At 43.5% G+C, this 18,067-nt stretch overlaps 1 protein-coding gene across 4 annotated transcripts in view; it reads right to left on the bottom strand.

Annotated features, from left to right (window-relative positions):
* Positions 1 to 4,719: 4,719 nt before the first annotated feature.
* Positions 4,720 to 18,067, bottom strand: part of TAFA4 (TAFA chemokine like family member 4) — a 132,322-nt gene continuing 118,974 nt past the window's right edge. For 2 of the 4 annotated variants that reach the window (XM_083493587.1, XM_083493586.1), the window contains exons 5-6: positions 11,902 to 12,026; positions 6,880 to 7,427 (exon numbers count right to left, since the gene is read on the bottom strand). In XM_083493587.1, the coding sequence (XP_083349713.1) occupies positions 7,416 to 7,427; positions 11,902 to 12,026 (137 nt within the window). In that variant the 3' untranslated portion in view covers positions 6,880 to 7,415. Of the gene's footprint in view, positions 7,428 to 11,901; positions 12,027 to 18,067 lie in introns of all 4 variants that reach the window. The other 2 variants (XR_014523134.1, XR_014523133.1) reach the window with 2 other exon arrangements.

Raw genomic sequence — 18,067 nt, 5'->3', positions numbered from 1 at the left:
TAAAACTCACTAAATAAAAGCAAGAGGAATACTTTTCTAATCTGGCAAAACAGGTTCCTCTGTGTGCAGATAGGTGGTTTGATGGTTATATATCTGTTTATTTTATAGTGCCAACGTTCTGTATGGCACTTTGCTTAGTTTCACAGCAGTTCAGACCTGTGAGCTGGCTGCTTTGTGCCTAGCTAGAAAAAGCACCTTCACCCCACAGTGTTGTGGTTGCTAATTCCTGACAGAACTAGCCACTTTCATCCACAGTGATGTGGTTGCATGCTGTGTCTGATATGCCACTCTGTGATACACAACTCCTAAGGGAACAGTCCCCCTTTCAGACTTGAGATGACTTCCTGGCATGCCATCCTTCTTCAGCCACCCTTGAATCCCTCTCATCTCTTTGAAACCCATAGTTTATCCACTTCTCCTTCTGAGGAACTCAACCTTGCTGTCATTTTAAGCATTCCTCTTAGCCCCTTGATTCCTAAACATTCACTCAGCTTATGACTGTGCCAAACAAAGGATTTGTGCCAATGCACCAGCAAAACAGATGACCCATAACCTATGACTCAAGTACCAGGCAGTGTACGGCAGGGGACTCTGATGGTGTTTAGGCTGCTTCCTGTGGTGGGGAGCCACAGGTACTTTATTCAGGGCCCTCCTGGCCAAGGGCCACAGCCCTGCTGCCATCCCATGGTTAAAAAATACTGCAGAGGACTCGTCCTCTTATCTCTCCAGCTTTGCAGGAGTCAGAGACTGAAATTGTGGCCCTTAACAATCCATTCAAGGGAAGCAGGGTTTAGCATAAAGGTAAAGATAAAAGGACCCCTGACCATTAGGTCCAGTCATGACCGACTCTGGGGTTGTGGCGCTCATCTCGCTTTATTTGCCAAGGGAGCCAGCGTACAGCTTCCGGGTCAGGTGGCCAGCATGACTAAGCCGCTTCTGGTGAACCAGAGCAGCGCACGGAAACGCCGTTTACCTTCCTGCCGGAGCGGTACCTATTGATCTACTTGCACTTTGAGGTGCTTTTGAACTGCTAGGTTGGCAGGAGCAGGGACCAAGCAACGGGAGTTCAACCCGTCGCTGGGATTTGAACTGCCGAGCTTCTGATCAGCAAGTCCTAGGCTCTGTGGTTTAACCCACAGCACCACCTGCGTCCCAGGGTTTAGCATACTCCAGGTCTTATCAGCTGCATAAGGTTCCAGTTTGCCAGTAAGGCCGCTTTGGAGCTGTCCGAGGTCTTGTTTTTAATCTGCCTTCTGCTTAGACCTGACTGAGTCTTCAGCACTCATGGGACTGGACAGTTCTAGACTGAGAAGTTACTTGCAGCAGCAGTCCTTGCAAGAGCATAAAAAGAACCCTGTTCTATCAGCCCATCTAATCCAGCATCAAGTTTTCACCACAACAGGTCAGAGATCTCCGGTAAGCTATAAAGAAAACCTACTTTCCACCCCCTAAGTTCCACTTTGCTATCATGGCCATTAGCTGTTGACAGATCTGCCCTCTATGAATTTGTCTAACCTCTTCTTAAAAGCAATCTAAGTCAGTGGTCATTTTCACATCCTTGGATGGTGAATTACCGCCACAGGATGACAGTTATGAGAGTTAACTGTGTGTTTTGTGAAATACTCTTTCCTTTTGTCCTTTCGGAAACTCCTGAAAACCTATTTAACTGGAAGGCTGTCGTTTGAGTATTATGAAATCTACTTATCTCCATACCATTCATGTTGCTAATTAGACATTTATAGGACGACGCAGTGAATTTTCAGTGACCTTCTCGTCATGAGCCCAAGATCCTTTCCCTGGACGATCCTTGCCAGTTCACACCTAACAATATGGTTTTTTTAATTTATTATACAGCAATTACATAGAATTTCATTTCCCATTTTCTTTCCTTTCCACCTAGTTTGGAGATGTCATTCCAGACATTATGAATAATTTGGTGCTCGCCACAACCCTGGCTAACTCCATGCCATTTTTGAAAAACCTAGCACCAGTCCCAGTACAAATCCTTGAGAAGGATTCCTGCTTACTTACTTCCAGTGTGAAAACTATCCATTTATTCCTACACTCTGCTCTCTGTTTTAATAACCAGTTATTGATCCATATGAGGTTACATGGCATGGAGCATAGTTCATGGGCTTGCACTTCTGGTGGCTCTGCTAACCTACCCAGGAGTATAAAGAAGAATTAATTGCATTAATCTGCCTTCCTTGTGGAAAATATACCACCATATCCAAGCACTAGATATCTCCAGGTCCATCTAGAATCTGGCAGTTTTATCTGCTAGATTCAATTTCATATTATTCGGGTATAGCTTCCTGACACAAACACTGTTTTATCCGACAGCTTTTTCCTTTCCTTCCTTTTGTAAAACCGGCACGTAATTGCTGTTAGTATTATGGAGAGTTAAAAGTGCACATATCAAGGCTAGATTAGCCCCTTAAGTGTTTGAACTGTAATATTAATTCTTTCTGTTGGGAAGGTTTTCCCTCATGCCTATAATAAAACTATATAATGGTGCATAAAACAGAAAGGTCTCTGAAGGTTGGTTCAGGCTGTTATTTTAAACTATTATCTAATGCGAAATTCTGTCCAAAGTTTAGCAGGATCATATGACTTAGCAGAAGTCAGCCATTTAAAGAACATTAACAGAGCCGTTCCTTATGTGGAAACTTACCAGTCTTGTGGGACGCGATGTTCTTTCTTTGAGAACCAACTGAAATGACACGGCCAATTGTAGCCACTTTGCAGAACCTCTAAGGCTTACTGTGTTTCTTCAAACAGAATATTATGGGATGAGGGGTTTGAGCCAATATCAGTTCTACCCATTGAAATGAATGAACCACTACTAATTCAAGTCCATGACTTTCAGTGGGTTTACTCTGTGCAAAAGTTACGTTGGATACGAGTCAAAATATTTAATTGCACACACATTTAAATCCTATCCTCTGTGATCCAAGAGAATAAAACCTCTATGGAATTCAGCATGAGAGATACGTTTTGTAGAATACAAACCTATACATGTCTACTCAGAAGTAAATCCCACTGTTTTCAGTGGGACTTATTCCCAAACCCTGGATGACTTGGAACTTTGATATTTGAAAAAGCCATTCCACTTATACCAGCTGCTTGGAGTCCCATCAATGAGTGTAGCTCATCTTATGACGACGTGGAAAAGGGCCTTCTCTGTAGCTTTGGAGCTCTGCCTTCTAAGATGGTGACAATATTTATGGGATCCTGTCACATGGTGACTACATTGTTGTTTTCTCGTGCTTTTGGAAGTATAGTTCAGTTAGCCACTAGTCTATATTTCCATTGTTTGCTTTCATTGTTGATACTAACATTTTTATTGTAACTTGTAACTTTAAAAGAAGATTTAAAAGAAGATTACTAGGGTTGCCATATTTCAAACAGTGAAAATCTGGACAGAGAAGTTGTTGAGCTTTTTTTGGCCGAAGTTTTTGTAGCTTTGCCCAGCCCAAAGTTGTTGAACTTCTTGGGGGAAAACACACAAAAAAATGTTTTTTTATGGGAAAACAGCAAAAACGGCATTGCCGACATGGGCTGCCATACAGCTGTATTTTTCCATTTTCCTGATTTCTGCCCGGACACTGCTGCCAACTTCAGTATTCCACATATGTCTTGGGAAATTCGGACGTATGGCAACCCATTAGACACATTCAAGGAACAGAGGACTAGCAATGGCTACTAGCCATGATGGCTATGCTCTGCCTCCTGTTGCCGAGGCAGAAATACTCCTGAATACCAGATGCTAGAAACCACAGAAGCAAAATGTGCTCTTGTGCTTGAATTCTACTTGCTGGTTTCCCACAGGCATCTGGTTGGCCACTGTGAGAACAGGAGGCTGGACTAGATGGGCCATTGGCCTGATCCAGCATGCTCTTTTTATGCTCTTAACTTATAAAGTGTATTATTATTATTATTATTATTATTATTATTATTATTATTGATTTACTTGTTGCATGGAAACTGTTTTGGGGGTCACGTGTGATCCAAATTGGTATACACAAATCTTTTAGCATACAGTTTTGTATATATTGTTTTCTCAGTGGTCATTTGCTTCGACAATTAGAGCAGGTTGAAAGTAAAAGAATGCTCCAACCAGTCTAACAAGGTGATGCAGGCTGGGAAGCAGAGGAACACAAGATGCTGCCTTACATATATGAGTCAGACTGTTGGACCATCTAGTTCAGTACAGTGGTACCTCGGGTTACAGAAGCTTCAGGTTACAGTCGCTTCAGGTTACAGACTCCACTAACCCAGAAATAGTACCTCAGGTTAAGAACTTTGCTTTAGGATACGAACAGAAATCACGCAGTGGCGGCACGGCGGCAGCGGGAGGCCCCATTAGATAAAGTAGTGCTTCAGGTTAAGAACAGTTTAAGGTTAAGAACGGACCTCCGGAACGAATTAAGTTCTTAACCCGAGGTATCACTGTATTGCCTACACTGGCTGGCAGCAGCTATCCAGGGTTTCATGCAGAGGTCTCTTCCAGAATATGAGGATTGGACTGGGACCTTGCTGATGCCTGGGCAACAGCACTGAGCTATAGCCATTCCCCAAAGGCCATCTTTGTCTCCAGAAAACTTTGGCTCCAGGTTGGAATGATCTTCCAAGGCATTTGACTCAGGCAGGGTGGTGGTGGAGAGAAAGTATTTAATAAACAAATGCAATAATCACCAGTAACCCCAACTAAGGATGTGAAACAAAAAAAAGCAGGACTTTATTCTGGTTTGAAAGGAGAGAGAGAGAAAAAAGATCTACGAATATCTTTGACCGAATGAACATTGTATGAATATTTCAAGATGTTTCTTACGGAATAAGAGTCAACAATGACTATTATTCTAGACAACTTCACATTGTAGCGAAGACATCCTGTGCACAATTAAATAAATTAGTGCAACACCATCTCCATTTTTTTGGCATTTCTGGAGCTCTAAAAATTGGCCTTATGCTAACACAGTGGAATTTACATAAAGCATAGCAATGGCTGGGTCAGTGACAGTTCATCTGCAGAGGGATATGTGTGCATCGCTGCATCTGAATACATTCCAACGTATCTTAAAGTCAAATGATGTAACCAGGAACAGACGGGCTATAAATTCACCTCCTTTTACATTCCCACTTATGCAGGCTGATGACAAAACAAAAATGTGTAGCACTTAGCGGGGGCAGCGGGGAGGAGAGAGATGGAAACCAGAATGAGATACAACTAAAATAATAGGAAACAATTACATGTCATAAATTGTATGAGCTAGAAAATGTGGTCTGTCAAGGAACTGGACGTTTAATTATTATAATCATTATAAATAGCAGCTAACTGAAAGTGAAGATCCCCTTTCTATCTAGAACTTTGCTCATGAGCGTTTAATACGCTCCCTATTAGGATGCAGTCAGAGCAACAAAAATCCAGATGTCTTCCACTAATCTTCCTTGGTACAGTCTTGACAATCCGATCCCAAGTCTAGTGTGCTATGCGATTGGTCCTGCATTCTCCATTTTGCTGCACTTGTGCCATGAGTGGATGTGAGGGTGTGATGGCCTGGGATTTGGATTTGGAGGCTAAACCTGAGGGATCCCAGCCTGCACAGGAGTCCCCGTCTCCAGAACCAGCTGAGCTGGGGCTTTGGCTTGAGCCTGAAGGGTCCTCACCTGTGCTGGATCCTCAGGTGCAGGCACCAACTGAATCTGCTCTGGCCCCTGAGGTGATGAAGGACCCATTGCCTGCAGGTGCTCCACTCTCAGCCCTGCCAGGGGAAGAGGAGGTTGCCTCTGGGTCCGGTAACCCTCCAGCCTCTCCTGAGCTGCAGAGGCTCAGGGCAGAGAGGCCGAGGGAACTAAGTTCCCACAGGAGGAGTGCTCGCCTCCAGGCCAGGAGAGGCGAGTCACTGTGGACCGAGACCGCCCTATGCCTCGGGGCAGATAGAAGCCAGCCAGCCCAGTCCCAGGTTGCGGGAGCAACATTGTTGGTAGCCTGTTCCTGCCTGCACCCTGTCCTGCTCTTCTGCCAGAGTTCCTGACCTCACCCAACTCCCTGCCTTGGACCCCACTTCAGCTTTGATGGACAGCCTCCATACCGCACCCTCGACCTTGGACTGGACTCGGACCTCGCCACACGGTTAGCCCTCGGGACCAGCACAGAGATACCACAGTGTCGCAGCAGCCAGGTCAATGCCACTAGGAAGAGCCGCCCTACCCAGATGCAGCAAAGCACCAATGCACAAGTATTCTAGTGCAGCACAGAACTTAAGATGCTAAGGCCTCACCCTAAATACTTTCTTGATGCTCCAGAGCCATCTATACAAGTGCATGACAAGTGACAGTTAAGAGATTAGAAGGAAACTCATATAGCAGTAGTATAATGTGCTTCATTTTCTCCTTTGCCCTATACATTTTGATGCGGGAAAGAATCTAATTGTGCCTGCGGGGTGTGCAGTTCCAGTGTCTTTGACCTTTGTACTCCAGGCAGGCAGGGGGCTTCATCCCTCAGTCCTGCGCCATTGCACAATGCCAACAAGGTTCACTGCAGAGATGACCTAGCAAGCTAGCTAGCCCTACCATCCATTGGTGGAGCTGTCTTAGAGCAAAATGGTACCAGACTTGCTTAAGACGCATCTCACATTTGTACGTAGGAGAATGTGAAGCCGTGACTCAAATGTTCATTGACTTGGGTGAAAATACCAATTTAATGGCTCCATTTTCTTTCAGTTTCTGGCAGCAAAGCAGCAACGGTTTCTATTCTGCTGGACAGAATTCTCTGGCTTGCTAAAATCTATCTACTTTTCGAATGAGTGTTTTCATACTGTCCCTAACACTGAACAAATGGAGGGAAAACATAATTGCACACACTATAACAGAATATGAAGATTGGCAAGGGGTACATATTTATTAAACATCATGACTGACTTCCCTACTTTGTTTGATACTTAGTAAATCGCAGGTAAAAATATATTGAAGCGGCTGTTCTAAGAGCAATTCGATTGTCTTCCCTATCATTTTCATGGCGAGGCTCCTTCATCTGAATTACCCTTGGTTTTTAACCTCACCTTTCCTGCCAAGTAATTTGAATCAAGGTTTCAGGATTTACAAAGTCATGAATAAAAGTCCTGGAGATCTCTGTTGCACTTTGGAAGGAGTTCTGGTTACAGATGTTCATCTTGAGCATGAAAGGGTTAGACTCGGAGCTTCTGTCTTTAAAATGTATTCCATTCTTTGTAAGAAAGTCATAGACTGAGAAGTGCGGTCTCCTTGTTAAAAAGGGGCACTGCTCAAGTTTGTGCCATCTGTTTTGAAAAGTTGGCAGTCCAGACTTGATACTTTTTTTCACAAAATGAACGTCTCTGAGCAATGCAGCTGTAAATCCCATCAGTCCAACTTTGGCACATGTTTACATTTTGCTACCGTGTTACCTGCAAACAAAGAAAAAGAGGAAAGTGACAATTGTGTATAAATAGTTTGATAGTGGCAAATACTGGCAGGAGGAGATGGATTCTCCAGAGATTTCATAAATTCCCACACGTTCAGGGTTTCAACTGCTGACCTGTACTTGCTAGATTGTGCACATTTCTGAGCACTGTAAGCATTCTACATGCATACAGAAACAGGAATAGAGAAAGGAGGGAACTGCTTTTGGGAAGCAAGTCAGTATTAACAGCCAATTGGTGACAGCTTTTTCTATGTATGACCACAGACGACCACAGCACCTGGAGACAATCAGTCAGGTCATATATCCACAGCCGTGACCACAGGAGAAATGAGTGCTGGGAGGAGCACAGAAAGAAGAAGCACCATGGTACACCCACATCAGCACAACTGGATGCCTTTGTCTGCCCCAGCTGCAACAAAACATGTCTCTCTACAGCCACAGCAGGCACTGTAACTCTCCAATGATTTGGCTTCATCCCCGGAGGCACACTCTTCCATTGTCTCCCAGGACAGATGGATGCCAACAATTTGTTTTTTCTATGCATTGCAGCAATTGCACAGATTGCAGGGATATTTGTTCAAATAAAACAATTCTTTTTTTATTGGTTTTTGGGTGTGTCTGTAACAATGCAAACAGATAAACAGGGAAAGGCACACCTATTGTCAGGAGTTCAGCCTACACTCGAGTAGGATGCTGGTAGAGACACATGCCCGACTGGCATGTTCCCTCCCTCCTGGTCGATCGTTCGGGAGCTTCATAAGCTTTCTTCACCCCAAACATCACAGCGACCGATGCCAACCGACACCGTCACACTTAGAGATCCACAGAGTTTGTGCACTTTGCATGACAGACCTCAGCAACTCAGCTTTTTGGCTAATCTACTTTATTTACATATAAACACACAGAGAGCACTGCAACATGGCTCCCTCTCTCTCTAGCATCAGACAGCAAAGAGAAAAAGAACAAAGGACAATAGTCCCACTTCACGGAACACAGTAACACAAACATCCTGTCTCCGTCACTTCCCACTTTGTGGAGTCAAAACATACACCGTCATGTGAAAGACAAAAATCCTATGACTGCAATCATGGAGCAGGAATTCTAACACCTATTGCCTCCACTTTCAGTTCATAGTCTTTTTCACAGTTTGCTTATGTTTGGTGAGAGACATTTTTGTCATATACATCTTGCAGTTGGGAAAAAGGTAAGGGGGGGAGAGAGATGGGGATATTGTTCTTTCGTTCTATTGCCTATTCTTAACATCGGAGGGTTGTGTCAGAATGTTTGTGTATTTATTTATTGTTATCGATATTGCGAGGTTAGGGATTCCCAAGCTTGGTTGGTTGTGCTTAGTTGATTGTGATGTGGCTTATTTGTGACGAAGGCAGGCTAGGGTGTTGGGTCAGGTTAGCCATATTGATTCGTATGCTGTTGGAAGGGATAGGCCATTGCTCTGTTGTGCTAAATGTGTGTACTAAAGCAGAACCACACTGAGGTCAAATCATCCTCCGTAGCATGTCCCCTTGCTAGTTCCAATAAAACAATTCTGACCCCATTTTTGCATTTCACATCCGTGAACACAGTTTATTAACTATTGCGCCGAATCTTCAAACTGGTTAAAAAAATAATAATAATTCAACGTCCCGAAATCATTATCACAAAATTTGCGGTGATTTGCAGTCAGATGCCACAAACCAACCAGAGCCATCACGTACTTCACTGGACATAAGAGTCTTAAAATGAAATTCACCACAAATGTTTCTCTGGAGGAACAGAAAGAACGTCCAGGCTCCAACCCCAGGAAGGGTCGGAAAGACATTTTGGAGGAGGAGCCCAACAACCCACTGGTGACCCAAGACCATTCACTATCCTGTTGGTACTGTTGGATCTGTACCCAGGCACCAATGAATGACCTCCATCTCAAACTCCACCTTCTGCTGAATCCCAGCTAGTGCATTGCCACATTAATCCCATTGCAGTTGTAGATCCCCCAGACACTCCCCAAGGTCCTCCTTGGGGATATGAAACACCATGCAGGTCTTCATCTACTACCTGTTATCCACTATCTACAACCTGCCATTGGTTGTTCTGTACCCCAGGTCAGTTTCCTGATACTTTGCTCAACATGGGGAGCCTCCACAAGCACAGACCAGCTCTCCACTTCAGACACCTTCCTTTGTGTGGGAGCACTCATCCCTTCTGCCTCTCCCTTGCATGCTTATTCAACCCATTCAGGAAACACCTGGAGAAGGTTGCTGTCTCTCTACTACCAATGCCGCAACCTTGTTTTGGAAGTGCAGTTTTGACAAGTTCTGGCTGAGATCAACCTGGCTGAGATCAACAGCTCATTTAGAACCAGCAGCTGGCCTAGTGAAGTAATAAATGTATCAATAAACTGGCTAACTTTATACCATTATATATTTAAGCTATGTACTAGACACCAGTATTCAGCGTCTGCAGTACCGTCCTTTATCATTTTTAGAGAGAGAGAGAAACTATTTATGACTGCCCATAACCCAAATGAATTTACTGTTATGGAAATCTTATTCCTACACAGAACTAAAACATGGTATACAGTGCTGGGCATTTTTGCTTGGATTGACAGCAACATTTTAATGAATCTAGAATGATGATGATAATAAAGACCTTATATTGCTTCATGGTGACTTGGGGAATTGTTTCCTTCTTTAACTTACAGAAGTGCCATGTACAGTGGCTGTACTTTGGGGAGTCAAAAGTAAAATCAAAATTTTATATTTCTCTTCCCTTCCTCCCCCCTCCCCAAAGCTGGAGCCTCTATACCCTAGATACATGAGTTCACACTATAAAAAGTGGCTTTTGAGCCTTATCTGGATATCCTTTGCCCTTGCTTTTTCACTCCACAAAAGTATACTCCACAAGATAACAAGAAAATGGAAAAGGCCTCTTATCAAATTAAAGATGCTTGCAGCACCTTTGGGTGCAATGCTAACCCATTAAGATCAAAGTAAGCGTTGCCACTGACTTCGATGGGATGTGGATTGCACTCTTGGGGAATCTCTTCTTTGAAGAGGGGAGTTAATAGCTTGTTACTTTAATGAGGCAAAGCCAGTTTAGGGCACTCCTGGGTGCTAATTCAGCACAGTAGTTGATCTCAAATGTGTGCAGAGGCCTAAATCTGAACTGGAAAGTTCCCTATGCCATGTCTGTGTTCCATACTCCACACATGTGAAGAAGAACAGTTCCTGCTCATTGTCAACCTAAGCTCTGCTGAGTCCTATACCCCCCCCCAACTGCCCCGGAATGGCTCTACATAAACTTCCAGTAGTTTCTGGTCACCTGTTCCTTATTCCTTTCTCTCTGTGAGCAGGTGCACTGCTGGATGTTTCTCATGATCAAGAATACAGCTGCTTCTGTGCTCCTGTAGCTTCTATCATCATTTGTGCTGTGTTGGTTGTTCCCAGGGCTTTTGTATGTGTAAAACAGCTAGAGGGTGCAATGTGCTGGAAGTGAAACAGCAGAGATCATTCAGTGTGTGGTTTAAGGGTTAATTCTGTTAATTTAAGGTGTTGCAAAGCAACTAGAGAAAGTGGCATGGTCTTTGGTGAGAGCAAGTGTGGTGTAGTGGTTAAGAGCAGTGGACTTGTAATCTGGTGAACCGGGTTCGCTTCCCCACTCCTCCACATGCACCTTGAGCTAGTCACACTTCTCTGAAGTCTCTCAGCCCCACTCACCTCACAGAGTGTTTGTTGTGGGGGAGGAAGGGAAAGGAGAATGTTAGCTGCTTTGAGACTCCTTGAGTAGTGATAAAGCCGGATATCAAATCCAAACTCCTCCTCCGTCTTTGGTGAGGTAGTATGTACTCTGACAGACTGCCAAGCTTTGAGGGAGTTTTCTTGGGGAAGTTTAGTTGAATTGAATCCTGCTCTCAACAAGCCTTGTCAGAAAAGCAAAACCCCTCTGGTTTTTTTTCTGCTCAGCAGATATATTCCGTTTTGTTCGGTAAATGTTTATTTTTCTCACTCGACTCCCATCTGAATTATTCAAGTGCCTCTGCTAACAACAGCAGGTTGATGAAGGCTACTCTAGCATGACTCCAAAACAGAACCCAAAAGATGACCACACTGTTAAAGATATAACTTTAATATGCGTAAAATGCTATGTTTGACTGCATTGTATTTAAAATGCTATGCAGAGAAGTTTGCATTAGGCACAAGAGGTTTGTCTACAGCAGATGCGGCAAGGAGAGTATTTCAAGCATATTGATGGCTCATCGCTGGAAAACCCAAACTTCATTCTCAGCAGGAAGATGTCCCTGAGTGCACTCCTGTACTTGAAGCCATTCATTCCTATAGGGAAAAGCAGATTGCTCCCCTTGGCCGGGGGCATTGTTGGGGCATTGTACTGGTAAGATTTACCCATGTTATCGAATGACCTAGTATTCACTGATAGGGAATGAAAAGGGTACATGAACTTGCCTTGGTAGTTTTGACTTTGTTTCCACTGCTGCATGACCAACCTGAGTAATCTGGAAGCACTTTACAGTCTTCTCCGTCCAGGCAAGGGTTCATATGACACCACCACTTCTGGATGACAATGGCAGCTGGAAGACAAAAAGAAAATGGCTTGTTAAAGAGCAAAATGGAAAAAGTGCCATCATGTTGATTTATAAGCAAATGCCATGCCAACCGAGTAAGTTCAATTCCCATGGGAAACTGTGGTTTGATGAAACTAGAAAGGATTATATCAAGGGGAGAAGGCAGGGGCAGGAGAGATGCTTCAAGCTGTTGCTGATCCTCCAAAGCTGACAGCATACAGCAACTGGGCAGACTGAGAACATGGCATCTGAATGCAATCATCATGTTTAATTCAAGCTGAGTATATAGACCTCGCGCAAAAGTCATTCTAGGATCACTCCTCCAAAAATAGTTTCATAGATGGATCTTAACCATGTTTACTCAGAAGTAAGTCTTGCTAAAGTCAATGTAAACATACTTGCCAGGACTGAAAGCTCAGAAGCAGAAGAATGGTTTTCAAAGCAAAAGCCTGGTGTAACAAGCTAGAAATATATGGACCTTTACCAACAAAGCAGTTGAAGGTCAGACTATCAATCGCTTTTGTAAATAGGAGTAAAAAGCTTTTCTGAAAATAGGAGTCATACCTGCACGTAACATAAAATACAAATCTTACCCCAAACCACAGGAAATATAAATCCTTGACTTAACAGGTGCAACTATTTTGGGGGTGTTAAAAGGTTTTAACATTGTATATCAAAAATGTCGGAAATTGATACTTTTTGTAGGTCACTAAAATTGCATATATTGCTTTAACTGTTTTTATATATGTAGCTGTCTTATATAAATGAAATTAATAATAATGATAGCAGACAGCAATCCTAGTCCTACCACCTGACTAAGCACAGAGTCAGCTGAACCCAAGGACCATGCCAGCTCTGCCACACCTTGTAAAACCCCAAATTCAGCACCTGGTTTTACTTTCTTAGCAATGAGTCTCAGTGGAATGGGCTAATCAGGATCCCTCCTTATGCAGAGGAGGTCTCTTCATGTACATTGCTTCTCGTGCTTGTCAAATGTGTGACTAGTGGGTTCGCGAACAGGGAACGTGGCAGGAACGATGCAGAAGGCTAGCCCATGTGGCTCCATGACCTTCTCGCACATTATTTTAATGTGTGTGGGAGGGGTAGTCTGAACCCCTTCTACTGTTATCTCAGCCAATTAAGTATCACCTTGAGATTGTGACACTGGTGCTGTGCTAATCACATTCTTGCGTCTGGGATGGAGAATCTGTGGCCCTCCAGGTGTGGCTGGACTTCAACTCCCATCATGCCTCGCCAATGTGGCAAATGTTCAGGGATTATGGGCGATGCAGTTTAGCAACATCTGAGGGGCCACAGGTTCCCCAGTCCCTGGGTCTGCATGGTGGTGCCTGAGGGCTGTCTCCATTGCCAGAACCATTAGACCAGGGGTAGGCAACCTAAGGCCTGGGGGCTGGATGCAGCCCAATCGCCTTCTCAATCCGGCCCACAGACAGTCCGGGAATCAGCGTGTTTTTACATGAGTAGAATGTGTCCTTTTATTTAAAATGCATCTCTGGGTTATTTGTGAGGCAAAAGAATTTGTTCATCCCCCCCCCCCCAAAAAAAAATAGTCTGGCCCACCACATGGTCTGAGGGACAGTGGACCGGCCCACGGCTGAAAAAGGTTGCTGACCCCTGCACTAGACTAATACTTCTGCTGTTACTGCACACCATTGTTGGTTTCTTTTGCCTGCCAGAAACATAAGACATGGCAAGACAAAGCGTGTAGGCCTGTTTGTCTGTGTTCCATCTCACACAAAGCCTTTCCATTTCTTTTCCTCTGCAGGTGGTGGTGGTGGTGGTGGGGAGATGTATTCGTTGCCACCAGAACCAGCCTGAAATTCCCTGTTTTGGTGTGCTGCAGCTGTTTCAGTGCATCCATCGACCAGCCCAGGGAGCACTAACCCAGCTGGACTGGCAATGGAGGTTATTCTGCTCATATGGTACCACATCTCTAATTTTATTTCTAAGCTATTATGAGAACCATTGTTAGCCACTGGACATTTTATAAAGAACAAAATAAGTAAGTAATAAAATATTCTGAACAGAGATTTTAGTAAGACACGTCTCTTTCTTTTAGGTAATGCTGTTGTATGCCCATGATGCATTCCTGCATAATATTAGGCTGCTTAAGAGTGCAATCCTGTGCACTTTTACTCCAGTATGTTTCCTTGTGTTGAGCTTCAGCCGAAATCCATTTAACTTCAATGAGATTCAAGTAGCCTCTGTACATGATTGCTGGCAAAGACAGTTGCCCTTCATCAGTCTTCTCTTTCATTTTCATAATGTGATCATTAGTATTTTCATATTATTTTTCCTGTGCAGGGAGACCCCATAAAGCGTATTTATACATCCCTTATTAGATTTGATTCAGTGGGTGCAATTCATCAATTCATATGAAATTACTTTACAAATTTAAATTGAATTTCAAGCTAAAATATGGAAATAAATGTTAATTCTGTTATCTAACATGATTTTACTGTGTATAGCTGATTAAGGTGACAATCCAAAATCTACTGACCTGGAAGTCTGTCCCACTGAGTTTAGTGCGACTTATTTCTGGGTAGACATACATAGATTCTTTACTTTACAGTAGCATACCAAACCACAATTCTTACATGTAAAGGACAAAACAAACTATTATCTCACAGGGTGCCCCCCCTATAAATTATGTAGCAGCAGGTTGGCAGTGGTAAATTCAGTAGCTTTTGATACTGATTCAATTATTTCATTTCTGCTATGCATTTTCAATGTGAGTAACAGGCGTGTCTTTGGATGGGAGTCTATCATTATGTATTGTAAATTTGTTACCTGAAGTTTCATTTAATAAAATATGCATACAATCTACCAGCTCATATTATAATGCTACCAGCAAATATTTATTCCAGTTCCTTAGTTGGCTGCTACTTAGTTTTTGTAGCTTTATGCTTAGGTTGCCTTTATGAAACTGTTTAAATGTTGCGATCGTTTTGAATGATATTTGTGTCTGAGAAGTTATTGCAAGCTCCTTTGTTAGGGCTTGCTACAAAACTGGGAATCTAAATCTGGAACATACCTTGGGAGGGTATCCACTCTGTTTTAAATAAACAATAAATAAACAATTTCTCTTGAATGACTTCTTTTGCTGATCTCCCAGATGCCACAAACATTTAATTTTCCAGGAGCAGGTTCTCCCATCCTAGGTACCATGGCTTATGCAAACAGCTACTGGTTTAGCAGTGCAGTCCTAAACAATGCCTACTCAGAAGTAAGTCCTGTTCGGAGGTTCTAGCTGGGGAGCACAGCTATCGCATACCCTTGACTGAAGAAGAAGAAGAGGAGGAGGAGGAGGAGGAGGAGGAAGAGGAGTTTGGATTTGATATCCCGCTTTATCACTACCCAAAGCAGTCTCAAAGCAGCTAACATTCTCCTTTCCCTTCCTCCCCCACAACAAAGACTCTGTGAGGTGAGTGAGGTTGAGAGACTTCAGAGAAGTGTGACTAGTCCAAGGTCACCCAGCAGCTGCATGTGGAAGAGCGGAGGCGCGAACCCGGTTCACCAGATTACGAGTGTACCGCTCTTAACCACTATACCACACTGGCTCTCAACGGTACACTCCTTCTATCTGTGGTGGTCGTCCTCTTCCACCAAGCACGCAGCTTCGGGAGGGACACACATGGAGCAGTGAGGAAGGGGACACCTGCCTAGCCAGCCAGATCAGCCGAATCAACCCTGGCGATCAATGGGGTGACAGATGTGGCAGCCACTCGCAGCATTTGAGGAATTTCAGTAATAGTTGCAAGTTAGACATGAGAGTTAAGATATATATTAAGAAAAACTTAAATTATGATGAAAGTGCGTACTGGCAATAAGTAATATAAAATTGAAATAAGGACTAGACGGGAGGTCGGGTCTATAGTGCTAAGACCAATTTATGTTTTATTGTTTGTTAAGAAAATTTTGTGTTTATTGTTATTCTTGTGTGTAATTTTGTATTTGTGTTTTCCTTTTTATGTATCAATCAATAAATAAAAAAATTAAAAATAAGTAAGTCCTCTTGAGATCAGCATAGCATATTCCCAGCTATAGGACTGCAGGCTAAATTGTGTGTGTGTGTTTTCTTTCACAGCTAGAAACACACTAAGGATAACATCTGTTGTCACTTTTTTTTGTCAGGGAATCCCGATGGGGTTTAGAACTACTCTTGTCTCGCTAGCAGTGTTCAGAGAAGCTCTCCTAATTACGGTTTTCTAAGGAATGAAGATATCAGAAGGCTGCTTTCGTTTTGACAAAAGACTACATCTTGAAGGCAAAGATTTACCAGTATTCTGGGATTAAATCCTCTGGCTTGCTCTAGTTCCCTAGATGCAACAGAAGTTTTCTTTAAAAGCAACTATTGTTGGTGCAGAGTGTACCACCCTTCAAAGTCCTTTGGCACTCGGAATACTTTGGCTTGGGAAGATTTACTCACAGCCACATTTTACACACTGGGAGAAGGCAGTTACACAAGGCTTATTAATGCTTTATCTTCTCGTAGCGGCTGCCAGCCAAGTTCCAGGTACTAACCCGAGAGTGTTTATTCCCACAAAAGAGAAGGGGGGGGGATAAAGCCAAATCCCTTGATGATCGCTTTAAAGTCAAGTGTTTGCCGCTTGTTTAAGTAACACAGAAGAGGTTGACCTTTAATGAAACACAATAGTGTGTGGCTCTGTTGGACTCCTGCAACTGCAGCGCAAAGGCAGTTAAAAGCTGCTGCGATCCCTTCCCTTTCTGTTAAATGTTTTATTCTCCCTTTTCATTTGCAACGCTGCTTCCAGAACTCAGCAGATCGATACATCTGTGGGTCAGCCAGTGGGGAGGAGAAGCATGAGACAGGCCCATTTCTGGAGACTCAAGGAGCCCCTAGGAAGCGGAAAGGGGTAGGTCCACCTATAAGGAGCTCGGAGACAGTGGCGTGTCCTGTTCCACTGCTCGGACAATGCTTTCGCCTGCCCTTTTTTCCCATATTTTGTAGCTTGCAAGATTCTGGCCTGTTTTCAATCCACAGGAGAGCGTGGCCAGAGAGTAGACTGAGACCTGTAATGGGAAAGAGATGCCGTAGACCCCAGCATCTTTAGAGGGGGTGAAGAATTCCTTCCGAGAAGCAGATCAATAGGGCCTGCCAGCAGTTTCAAACTACCCCCAATTTTTCATCTGTTCTCTTTGTTCCTTGCTATCCTTTTTCTTTTAATGAGCTGCTTTTACTTCCATCACTATCTACATTTCGTAGCTGAACTGGGGAACGGCAAAGTGCTGCACCAACATCAATTAAGCCTTGCAACATGATGACTATTATTAGACCCATTTCACAAATGAGATAGTTCTTAAGGAAAGACTCGATGGATATGGCTGGCGTTTCACTTATTTATGGCACGCAAGGCTTTGGGCCGGATGGATTTCAAATTTTAATTACTGTTTGTGTTTGTTCCTGGTGAGTGCTATTAGTGCCTGACAATCTACTAAAACAAAGTTTTCCTATCCTATTTAAATCAAAACAGTGCAAATCTCTTTGGTTGTAACCAAAGTTTGTCCAGCTTAGGCATTTATGGCCTGTTTGAATCCATGAATTCCTTGAGAGCTTACAAACTGGATTTTGAACCCTTGCCAATCCTGCAGGTAGTTCAGCCATAGACACCTTCAGATGAAACTTCATTTCGATCTGGATTCAGGCTCAGTTTGGGGAAGGGAGAGGAACAGGATGAATGTGATACTGCTCACTGCCCTTGATCTCTCAACAACGATGGAGACGTTTAACCACAGAACCTTCCTGGTCCATCTCTGCAAGTTGGGGACACTTTTTTAAGGTGCTCACTCTTGTTTATATGAGTATTGGGTGCTTGTGCCTCTGCACCCTGGCAGGGTGCTGGATTTAGGGCAGTGCAGACAGTTCCGCTGCACAGGGCTCTGAGCCGAGTGGGCGCAAAGTTGAGAAGATCCATAACTGAGAAAATCCATTTGGTGATGCCAAATTTTGGCCTTGCACAGGATGGCATACTACAAAAGATGACCAAAGTCTGCCCCTGCCACAG

Source organism: Podarcis liolepis (assembly GCF_965112155.1).
Source record: "Podarcis liolepis genome assembly, chromosome: 2".
Taxonomy (NCBI): Eukaryota; Metazoa; Chordata; class Lepidosauria; order Squamata; family Lacertidae; genus Podarcis; species Podarcis liolepis.
This window is presented reverse-complemented; position numbering and strand designations above follow the sequence as displayed.